The sequence below is a fragment of the Myxocyprinus asiaticus genome, chromosome 1 (assembly GCF_019703515.2).
Source record: "Myxocyprinus asiaticus isolate MX2 ecotype Aquarium Trade chromosome 1, UBuf_Myxa_2, whole genome shotgun sequence".
In the NCBI taxonomy this organism is placed as follows: domain Eukaryota; kingdom Metazoa; phylum Chordata; class Actinopteri; order Cypriniformes; family Catostomidae; genus Myxocyprinus; species Myxocyprinus asiaticus.
Genome location: NC_059344.1, coordinates 61,600,969 through 61,612,778, shown reverse-complemented (window position 1 = coordinate 61,612,778; position 11,810 = coordinate 61,600,969). Strand labels below are relative to the sequence as shown.

Below are 11,810 nucleotides of genomic sequence, written 5' to 3'. Positions count from 1 at the left end.
CTGGAGAAATAGATGGTGGATACTTGAGTATGGATGATTTACCCCCTCTCTCTGCCCCATTGTAATTACATTTGAAGGGAAAAGAAAAAAAATTGTAATAATCATAAGAAACTGCATAATTTAAGTTTTCATAATTCATCTAATTACATGAGAGCAAGAATTAATAATAATGTATAAATTTGCACCCATGCTAGGATGATGAATATGGTAGCAGCTCTCAGTGGTGCTTCGGGCTTGATTAGCTAAATGATTTGCTTTCTCCATGCCAGATCCCAGTTCACATTATGTTATCACCCTGAAGGCCTTCAACAATGTTGGCGAGGGCATCCCTGTGTATGAGAGCGCCATCACACGACCTCAGTCAGGTAGGTCATTCCGTACTGCTCAGTCTTTACAACACACCACTCCTATAGCTCCAACATACCAAATCTAAAACACTCTCCCACAAAAAAAAATTTAAAAAAACAATCATTTACTCACCCTCATGTTGTTCCATATTTTGTGGTCCACAGAGGAAAGAAAATCATATGTGTTTAAAACAACATGAGTACATTTTAATTTTGGGGTGAACTGTTCCTTTAAGACTAATATGAAGAATTGTGCTACATTTACCTTGCACCCACCTTTCTGTTGACATACCCAAAGGATAATATTTTTTCTCAATGGTTGTTCTTTGGTGGCTCCGGAGACTCTGGAGACAGGGTTCCCACAGTCATGGACAACCTGGAAATATCAGGGAATTTTAAAATAGCTTTTCCATGCCCTATACATACATACATACATACATATACATACATACATATACACACACACACACACACACGCTACCGGTCAGGAGAAATCACCCCACACAACACCCCCCCCCCCCCCCATCCTGAACAGCACTGTGGCAGCAGTGGAGTCATTCAGGTACCTGGGCTCTACCATCTCTCAGGCCCTGAAGTGGGACACCCACATAGACTCCATTGTGAAGAAGGCTCAGCAGAGGTTGTACTTCCTTCGCCAGCTGAAGAAGTTCAATCTGCCACAGGAGCTGCTGACACAGTTCTACTCAGCCGTCATTGAGTCTGTCCTGTGTATATCTATAACTGTCTGGTTTGGTTCAGCCACCAAATCAGACAGAAGGAAACTACAACGGACAGTCAGGACTGCTGAGAGGATTATTGGCGCCCCCCTGCCCACCCTCCAAGACCTGTACATCTCTAGAGTGAGGAAACGTGCAGGAAGAATCACTCGGGACCCCACACATCCTGCCCACTCCCTCTTTGAACTGTTGCCCTCTGGTCGGCGCTACAGAGCACTGAGCGCCAGAACATCCAGGCACAAGAACAGTTTTTCCTCAAAATGATAAATTGGACCGTAAATTAGTTTTAAAAAATGTTTTTTATTCCATTTCCATTTATTCCAGTTATTGAATTAAATATGAGTGAATTTACATATGTACATGACATATTTATACATTATTGCACTACGGGAGTCCTGAAACATTGTTCATATGGGTTTGAAACAACATGAGTGTGAGTAAATGATGACAGATTTTCTTTTTTCTCTTTTTTTTTTCCTCGGGTGAACTACCCCTTTAAGACAAGGAAACAGCTTTAAATCTATACATATAGATTTAAATATATATATATATATATATAAAGAATCCCGGATATTTTGACGTGGTCTTATCACTCTATTAAATATATTAAATGTACAGCTACAGTCATTGAAACACCTTAAAGAAAAAGGAAAACATTTTCTACTGCTACTTAATGTGAAGCAAATTTGTTTGTAATTGTATTATGAACATTATTCATTTGAATAGCAGTTCCTAATCTATTTTGTCAGCTGATTCCCTGTGATCTAATTTACGTAAAGTACTGTACCTCCTAAGAAATGAAAGCTATAATGTACATTACAGTACAAAGTTCATTATCGCAAAATAACCTCTGGCAAGGTGGTCAGGTGTCATACCACCCAAAAGATTGGCTTGCTGTACATTATCCCGCTTATTGCATAGCTACTTGCCGAATAAATAAATAAATCTGAAGTATTGATTTGAGTTGAAATTCTTATAATATCTGAGAAGAAGAGAGCGCAAGAGTCTGGTTCCAGAGGTAAAAATCACAATTATGTTCTCCATATGGGAGTCGATTTTTAACAATAACTTAGAAACCTTTAAAGACATACCTACCATGCGCTTACACTGAGTTAATTGATGGTATTTGCTTCTGCTGAAGCCATCTATGTACTATAATTTGCATTTTAGCTTACATTTGTCTTCAAAAATATCATGTTTAATATTGGAATTTTTTGATAAAGAACTACACTACACATTATCCTAAAGGGAAACGATCCACCAATTACAGAATCAAGACAGTTCTGCGGCGACCAGCCACTTTCATGACACACTGCGAATGAAGCACTCAATTCAGTCCCCCTATGCTCTCAAACTACTTGTATATTTGTATATACTGTTTTGCATTTTACTATATGGAAATATTTATTGTTTGTATACTTTTACATTTATTCATTTAACAGACACTTTTATCCAAAGCAGCTTATGAAATGAGAAAGGATACAATATACTGTAAGCGATTCATCTTAAAGAGACAGTAACATGAAAAGTACTGCAATACAAAGTTTCAACAGTGTTGGTAAAGTACAAGCCAGGACAGAGATTAGAGTGTAAACAATATATATAGTGTAGGTTTTTTTATTTTAAAAGTGTATGCACTCACTGAGCACTTTATTAGGAACTAATACTGGGTAGGGCATCCTTTTGCTCTCAAAACAGCCTCTATTCTTCATGGCATGGATTCCACAAAATGTTTGATACATTCTTTTGAGATTCTCGTCCATGTTGACATGAATGCATCACACATTTTCTACAGATTTGTCAGTTGCACGTTCATGCTGCGAATCGCCCTTGATAACCCATCCCAAAGGTGTTCTATTGGATTCAGATCCGGTGACTGGGAAGGCCACTGAAGAACAGTGAACTCATTGTCATGTTCATGAAACCAGTTTGAGACGACTTTTGCTTTGTGACATGGTGCATTATCATGCTGGAAGTAGCCATTAGAAGATGAAGGGATGCACACGGTCAGCAATAACACTCAAATTAGCTGTGGCATTCAAGCGATGATCGATTAGTATTAACGGGCCCAAAGTGTGCCAAGAAAACATTTCCCACACATTACACCACCACCACCAGGCTGGACTGTTGACACAAGGCAGGTTGGGTCTATGGATTCATGCTGTTGGTGCCAATTTCTGACCCTACCATCTGTGTGCCTCAGCAAAAATCGAGATTCATCAGGCCAGGCTACATTTTGCCAGTCTTTAACTGTCCTGTTTTGCTTCTGCTGTTGTAGCCCATTCGCCTCAAGGTTCAACATGTTGTGCATTCTGAGATGCTATTCTGCTCACTAAAAGTGTGGTAATCTGAGTTACCTTAGCCTTTCTGTCAGCTCGAACCAGTTTGGCCATTCTCTGTTGACCTCTGCTCACTGGATGTTTTTTGTTTTTGGCACCGTTCTGTGTAAACTCTAGAGACTGTTGTGTGTGAAAATCCCAGTAGATCAGCAGTTACAGAAATACACATACCAGCCCATCTGGCACCAACTATCATGCCACGGTCGAAATCACTGAGATCACATTTGTTCCCCATTCTGATGGTTGAACATTACCTGAAGCTCCTAACCCGTATCTGAATGATTTTATGCATTGCAATGCTGCCACACGATTGGCTGGTTAGATAATCGCATGAATAAGTAGGTAGACAGGTGTTCCTAATAAAGTGCTCAGTGAGTGTACACATAGTATATATAACTTTAAATCAATAGTTTTACATTTGTCCATTGTTTTTAATTCAATTACAGCATACGCAATGCTTAGTTTATTCCCTCATTAAAGAAGTACACAGTCTTGTACCTTTGTCTTTTTGTCCAATTTCCAAATACTTTTTTGCTTCAAATCAAAGTCTGTAATGTTTTGATTCACATCAGAGCTGGTTGCTTTTGTTCATGGCTTATAACTCTTTTGTGAATACTTTATGAAATCCCTATGAAAAAAAATGATTTGGAAAAATACTTCCAGAACTAAGATGGCTGAAAAATGGATGATCACTGTTGCACTTTATTGTCTAACCTTTCTATAAATAAAATAAATACATTTTACAACAAATTTTTGCATATAGTAATGCAGGGGATCCACAAACTATTGTTTGATCTCAAAATCAAAGTCATACATTAGGGATGGATCATGGGAGTCCTAGAAAATGAGCTGTCCAAATGTTATGACTAATAATAGCAATGCTGAAAAACAGAAAACAGCATAAGACAAGTACATCAGGGCTCTGAAAAAATAAGGTTTTGTCTGTGTTGCTGGGTATGATCTTTCAATATGATCTCCTTTACCGTCTGACCGATTGTTTTCCTTCTGTATTTGTACTGTAGTTCCTAGTGAACTGAGCTCCAGTAGTTTTTTGACTCATTGTAGATGTAGTTCTCTTTAGCATATGTATGTTTTTGTCTCTTGATGTCCTGTTCTAATCTGATATTTTCTCTTTCTCCTTCCCAACCCTGCCTCCATATTCCTAATCCCCCATTCCCCCCTCCCTCATTTTAACTCATTAATTCGGTCTCTCCTCCCTCGTTTCGTGTCTCCCGCCCTGAAACCCTCTCCTTGTTCGTTTAACCGCGTTCACCTCTGTCCGCCTTTCACCACACCTTTTTATTTTTGCCATGGAACATTGTGTAATGTGCTTGCAGACCCCATAGACCCTGATGTTGATTTGTACGAACTTTTCCATGCTCCATACACTCCAGTACCAGACCCCTTACCCATGCTGCCTCCTGTGGGCGTTCAGGCGTCCGTTCTGAGTCACGACACCATCAAAGTCACCTGGGCAGACAACTCGCTACCCAAGAACCAGAAGATCACAGATGCACGCTACTACACAGTGCGTTGGAAGACAAACATACCTGCAAACGCAAAGCTGAAGGTATGCGACTGTTTCGGCTGTGCAGAGCGTCCTACCATACATGATAAGCAGCTCATATGGTAGTAAAAGAGAAATGGTCATTGTGCTCTAACCGTTTTGTCCTAAAACTGTTAAACTTTAGAGTATATTTTCGATTTCCGACTGGATTTTGTCTACCCAACTTTCAAAGCTTCCCTTCCCCACACACACTGCTTGCTTTATCAGTTTGATTCATCTTGTTTTCTAGTAAAAATATCTAAACCTACTTGAGAAGCAAAATTACATATGATATTAAAGGTGCATTCAGAAACTTTTTTGTTTGTGTCATTTTGAACTTACAGTGGCACCTAGTGGTGTGGATGCAGCATCATTCAAAATCAATAGTTTTCAGTTACTAATGCCATGGTAGAAATTTACTATTCACAGTCAGCCATGCTTAATTTAATCCAAGAGTGAAAGTGTCCAATAACGCGACAGTTACTGAGATTAAGCGAGTAGTATTTGGCTGGCCGTGTGATCTCAACATGGCAGCCCCCATGAGGGGACCCTCTCCATGTAGATTTAAACAGCATTTATGAGGTTACTGACATGACTAGAGTCTTCATCTCATGTGAGTGGTCATGATTTTATACATATGTTTCAAAATTGCAATTCACTTCTTTTAGCGTAAAACTTTTTTAATGACGAAAAAATTACTGAGTGCACCTTTAACTGGTAGTGTACTTTTCTTACAATTTATGCTTTAAAGAATGTTCCAGGTTCAATACAAGTAAACCTCAATTGACAGCATTTGTAGCATGATGTTGATTACCACAAAAAATAAAAATAAAATATATAATAATAATAATTTTGACACATGCCCTGGTTCATAAAAAAAGTAGCAAAAATCGTGGTTACGGTTAGGCACTTACAGTGGAAGTGAATGGGCCCAGTCCATAAACATTAAAATGCACGCTTTTTCAAAAGTATAGCCACAAGACGTAAACATCATAAATGTTAACATGATTTTAGTGTAATAAAATTGTTTACTAAACTTATCTGTGTGAAGTTGCATCTAATATTACAACTTGATTGACAATGCAACGTCAGGAAACCCAGTAAGCAATTTTATCACAATAAAGTCATGTAGTACTGAGATTTTATTTCACAAAAGACCAAATAAATGAGGGACAAGTCAAAATAGTTTTCTGTGATAGTCAACATTATGCTACAAATGCTGTTGATTGAGCTTAACTTGTATTGAACCTAGGAACAATTTTCTCTTTCAATTAAGCTTAATTTACTTTCGCCATTGGCGACTTTATTTGATTTTTTCTTTAAGCATAAGTCTCAAAAAATTTTGTTAGATTTATCTGAAAACTAGACAATTTTCCTGCTCAAGTAAATGTGTTTTTTTCAAGGGTTTAGATATTTTTTGCAGTGCATAACATTTTGGTGTTCTTTTTGGGGCAAACTCGAATTTACCAAAAAAGATTGCTAGAATTTTTTATTTATGTTTTATTATTAAAGTATTTAGAGGATTATAATGAACACACAAACTTGTTACAATTTCTGAGGTCCATCGACCCCTCATGTCCTGACATTGGTTTACTTGTTTATAGGTGGCCAACACCACCACCCTCACTCACACAGTGACGGGTCTGAAGCCCAACACCTTGTATGAGTTCTCAGTCATGGTGACTAAGGGCAAGAGGACCAGTACATGGAGTATGACTGCACACGGAACAACTTTTGAAACAAGTATGTGATTTGCCTGTTTGGGACAATCAAAACAAACAGCACATTTTAAATAGACACATTGTATTCAGAGCATATTCTCCAGACATGTTGAGCTGTGGTGCTCAGTTGGGTCTTGTCCAAAACCCATACCTCTCTCTCCGATAATTGTCTGTCTCCTCCTAATTATGTCTTAAACTGATTATGCTTAATAAGCCAATAACTTAAGGTAATGTAAACACCTTAAACTGTGTTCTTTTGTCAGGGAAAGCCCATAAACTAAGCAGATCTCAATCAACAAATCTAGACTTTTGTCTGTTAACCCGATTTCACTTTGCATGTAAACGTCTTTATCAATGTTTATTGTTCGCATGCCTGACTGTGTAAAAGGAGATATGTCGAGACGTTTTCCTTTCTTAGCCGGTTTATTGATTAACATGCAAACCATTACAATGGGTTTTTACAAAGAGCTGATTTTTGATAATTATCAGCATTTTGTTGTACATCTAAATGCAGTCAATGAACATTTAACGAGATTATCAGATGGTTTGACATGTTAAACCTTGGGTTGATGTCTTCTAATTGTAAAGAACATCAAGAGCAGAGGATTCATTGTAGCATTGATTCACAATCAGTTCTTCTTTCACCCCAGTCCCAAGTTCTGCACCTAAAGATGTGACTGTAGTGAGCAAAGAGGGGCGACCACGAACCATCATCGTCAACTGGCAGCCACCTTCAGAGGCCAACGGCAAGATCACAGGTGACAAACTTATACTGAAATATAGCACCAGTAACAAACAGAGATGATTTCCATTTAAGGAGTTCCCACACCTTTTGACCAGTGCATTTCCATGCTTTTTAATGATTACTGATTAAGGATTTTTAAAAATGCACTCACAAAGAACAATTTCTAGCCGATGAAATATTTTTGTCTTTGCATAACTAGGATATAAATCTCCATTACTTTTCCATAAGTCTTTACGATTTTATTTATTCCTTTTACTTTTTCAGGTGTAGATATCCTGGAAAACCTGGAAATCATTAGGGAATTTTAAAATTGTGGTTTCCAGGATTAATGAAAATTGATAACTTAAAAGTCATGGATATTTCTATAGTAAATATACATTTTTCAAATTTTCCTCTGCTATAAAAATATCTCATCAGCCATATATTGGTCTTGTGGAGAGTAAAACTTGCTTGCCTCCTTTTCGTCATTGTGTCAAGTCATTGTGATGTCTGATTTTTAATCAAAAGTAATCAGAAACACCTGGATAGTTCACGGAAAAGTCATGAATTTCATTGGTCAAAAACAATTGGAATCCTGTTAAAGTCACCAATATTTCCAGGATTTCAATGGCTTTGGGAACTCTGCAAATGATCTAAATTGTCCAAGGCTCTGTTGTAAGGCTCCTTGTATTTAAACTGCCTCTTATCTCTCATTCTCTGCCTTTCCAGGTTACATCATTTACTACAGCACTGATGTGAACGCTGAGGTTCATGACTGGGTCATTGAGCCAGTAGTTGGGAATAGACTAACCCACCAGATTCAGGAGCTCACTCTTGATACCACCTACTACTTCAAGATCCAGGCGCGTAACTCCAAAGGCATGGGTCCCATGTCTGAAGCAGTGCAGTTTCGCACTCCCAAAGGTAACCTTTATGATTTAGGAAATTCATACTGGTTTTGGTTTCCAAATTATTGTTTGTAGGATTAAATGCATGCAACTATATTTCCTTACTAATGAACATGCACATTTTTGATCACTGAAGTCAGGGGTGTAACGGTGTATCGTGGCACGATACATCGCGGTTCAAAAATGTGACTACGCATCATGTACAGTGCAGCGTGGCTCTCTCACATTAAATGACGTGACTGACAACTAGGATAGCTGTCCAGTACGGTTCCGTTCACACAGCGCAGGTTTGCCGAAAATGCGGTTGTGAGTCCTGAAATTTTGCAGGTGTCAGTTTGGATATAGAATCATTTGTCATGAGGTTTAATGATAGTGCCATATTAATCTGCTAAATATAATGTTGAATATGTATAATGATGATATGACATTTGAGATTCGTCAGATGTCATATCTGATTTGATTTCATCAGTAGATTTAAGTAGGGTTAAAAGTAGGGGCATTATTGGGGGCCTGGGTAGCTCAGCGAGTATTGATGCTGACTACCACCCCTGGAATCGTGAGTTCGAATCCAGGACTTGCTGAGTGACTTCAGCCAGGTCTCCTAAGCATCCAAATTGGCCCGGTTGCTAGGGTGGGTAGAGTCGCATGGAGTAACCTCTTCGTGGTCGCTATGATGGGTTCTCGCTCTCGGTGGGGCTCGTGGTGAGTTGTGTGTGGATGCCGCAGAGAATAGCGCGAAGCCTCCGCGTGCTATGTCTCCGCAGTAACACGCTCAACAAGCCACGTGATAAGATGCGCGGATTGACGTTCTCGGACGCGGAGGCAACTGAGATTCGTCCTCCACCACCCAGATTGAGGCGAGTCACAACGCCACCACGAGGACCTTAAACGCATTGGGAATTGGGCAATCCAAATTGGGGAGAAAAGGGGAGAGAAAAAAAAAAAGTAGGGACATTATTTAACTGGATAAGCATGCACTTCCATTAAATATGTATTTTTGAAAAGAATATTTAGATGTAATCAGAGAAAATGTTATTTTGGAAAAATACAACAAATACATTCATTTTAAATATTTTAAATCCATGTAATCAGTGACAATGTGTAAGTAGCATATGTATCTAACATTCCATATTTTCAGCAAAACTAATTATTAGCTAATATTTCCATTTGGTGTCACCATTGCCCTGTTCTAGGCTGATTTTTAATCCCAGTGCATCTCTGATGGATCATATAGCACTTTTAATAACAGTGCTAAATTTTAAATGTTTTGCATGTCTTTAACCCTCTGGGGTCAAAGGACGTGCCGGCACATCCTGCTGGATTTTTTTCCTCATAACAGTGGAAACAACAAAAAATACTCCCGTCATTTTTGGGCATAGACATCATTAGAAACCATAAAGGGTCTACTTTTATTTGTTTACACTCACAATAACAACAAAACCTTGTGCTTTTGTAAAATAAAGAAAATAACCAGCTATTATATCAGCCGTCTCTGTCTCTGCGAGCATCTTTCTGAAACACGTCACAAAAATGAACTGAAACTCCGCGAATACTTATCACACAAACATGAAACATATGTCTAAAGAAAGCTTAAAATGTCTACTTTTAAATAAAACAATTCAAATTTAAAACAAATATTCTCCTGCAATGTAATCTGTATGAAACTAAGCGATGTACAGTTTCTCCTGGATCAGCTCATTATCGCTAATGTGATCCCACCCACCAGCAGAGTGTGCTATTCATACGGTAATGTGCTGAGGCGATCAATGCAATTGGTAAACGCCCCCAACCATGCCTTAAAAAACATCAAGTTCATCATCAGATTCATTCACTTTCCTGCGTGCTTGGAAGATGGCACGCTGCACAGGTGAGGAAGCTCTACAGATGGTCCTGGATAGTGATGACGAGTTCACATTTTCCTCAGAAGAAGAGCGGGACTCCGACGAGGAACGTTTGCATTTTGAAGGGCGTCTTGATCCAGCCGAGGATACAATTTCGGATGAGTAAGTCTTTACTTACATTAGTTGACATGCTATTTTATATAAACATGTACATATTTTACTAGTTGGACTATTTCCAGACTTGCCAGCCAGTATTCAGAGTATTGACATTTGAAATATGTCCCAATAGGCAAGTTTTAGTTACATTTAAATGTTGTTTCGGCTAAAGCAGGTATTTAAATTGTATACTGTATGATATCAATATGATATGAACTTAATGAGTATTTTAAGTTGTTTCCGCTGTTATGAGGAAAAAATCCAGCAGGATGCGCCGGCGCGTCCGTCGACCCCAGAGGGTTAAAGTAGTAGTAGTAATAATAATAATAATAATAACAATTTCAATCTTAACTTTTCTTGATTCAGGCTTAGTTTAAAGAATCGTTAACTGAACCGAACCGTGAGCTCAGTATCGTGAACCGAACCGAATCGTGAGATGAGTGAACCACTACACCCCTACTTAAGCCTAACCCTTTGCATTTTCCCTCTCCTCACTGATCTTTCATACTCACTTTTACACACGCTCCTGCTTAGCTCTGACATCACACCTCTCTCCCTCTAACCTTTCTCCTCTCCTTCTGCTTTATCCTGCTAGCTGAATCCTCTGACAAAATGGCTAATGACCAAGGTAATTGCTCTTTCTTTTCTTACTCCACTAATGTCCTCAAATTGAAGTGAGCAGCTTCTTTTTCCCTGCAGACACTGAAATCCTTCAGCAGTCACTGAAAGATAGAGCAGCTGAAGAGATAAAGAGATGAACATCTCATTTGCTTGCCTGACTACTGTTTCCTGCTGTACTGAGTTAATCAGTAAAATGCACTTGTGGCTAAAATGTAACACTACTAACAGTCCCTCCTCAAGCTCTTTTTTGGTTTAGAGATGAGTATCATGCTCACCTCTGGTGTATAGCCATGCTCATGGTTTATCTGTGTAAGCTGCATATGTTTTTTTTTTATGGATGGATTGAGTCTTGATGCAAACTGTAGTTTCAATGTTCTCACCCATCAATGCTTTTTCACTGGTCTCTTGTAGCTCCTGGAATATCTGTGAAATCAGGAAGAGTTCCTGCACCAGACCAAGGCTTTGGATCTGTCGGTAATAGCTATTTTTAAGTGTTTCCAAAAATACACCCTAGCAATGTTCTAGCAACAACCTAGCAATGCTGTAGCAACCACCCAATACATCTTAGAAGTCACCCAGAACCCCCAAACAACACCCTAGCAACTACCTAGGAACACCCTATAAATGCCATAGTAACCACCTAAAACACCCTAACAATGCCCTGGCAACCACCTAGCAACACCTTAACAGCATCTTAGCAATACCCTTTCAACTAGGTAGAACTGACTAGCAAAGCCCTAGCAATAACCTAGCAATACCCTAGCAATCACCAAACAATATATTACCAATGATCAACCATCCAGGTAACACCTTAACAACAACCTAACAATACCCTAACAACCATGCAGAACACAATGGCAATACCCTAGC

General features: G+C 38.8%; 1 protein-coding gene across 11 annotated transcripts in view; it reads left to right on the top strand.

Moving 5' to 3' along the window:
• The window catches only part of LOC127442073 (neogenin-like), a 213,355-nt gene that overhangs the window by 192,229 nt on the left and 9,316 nt on the right, over positions 1-11,810 (top strand). For 8 of the 11 annotated variants that reach the window (XM_051700637.1, XM_051700555.1, XM_051700145.1 and 5 more), the window contains exons 16-22: positions 270-365; positions 4,761-4,993; positions 6,574-6,712; positions 7,341-7,448; positions 8,144-8,338; positions 10,915-10,947; positions 11,352-11,414. In XM_051700637.1, the coding sequence (XP_051556597.1) occupies positions 270-365; positions 4,761-4,993; positions 6,574-6,712; positions 7,341-7,448; positions 8,144-8,338; positions 10,915-10,947; positions 11,352-11,414 (867 nt within the window). The remainder of the gene's footprint in view (positions 1-269; positions 366-4,760; positions 4,994-6,573; positions 6,713-7,340; positions 7,449-8,143; positions 8,339-10,914; positions 10,948-11,351; positions 11,415-11,810) is intronic. The other 3 variants (XM_051700079.1, XM_051700475.1, XM_051700009.1) reach the window with 2 other exon arrangements.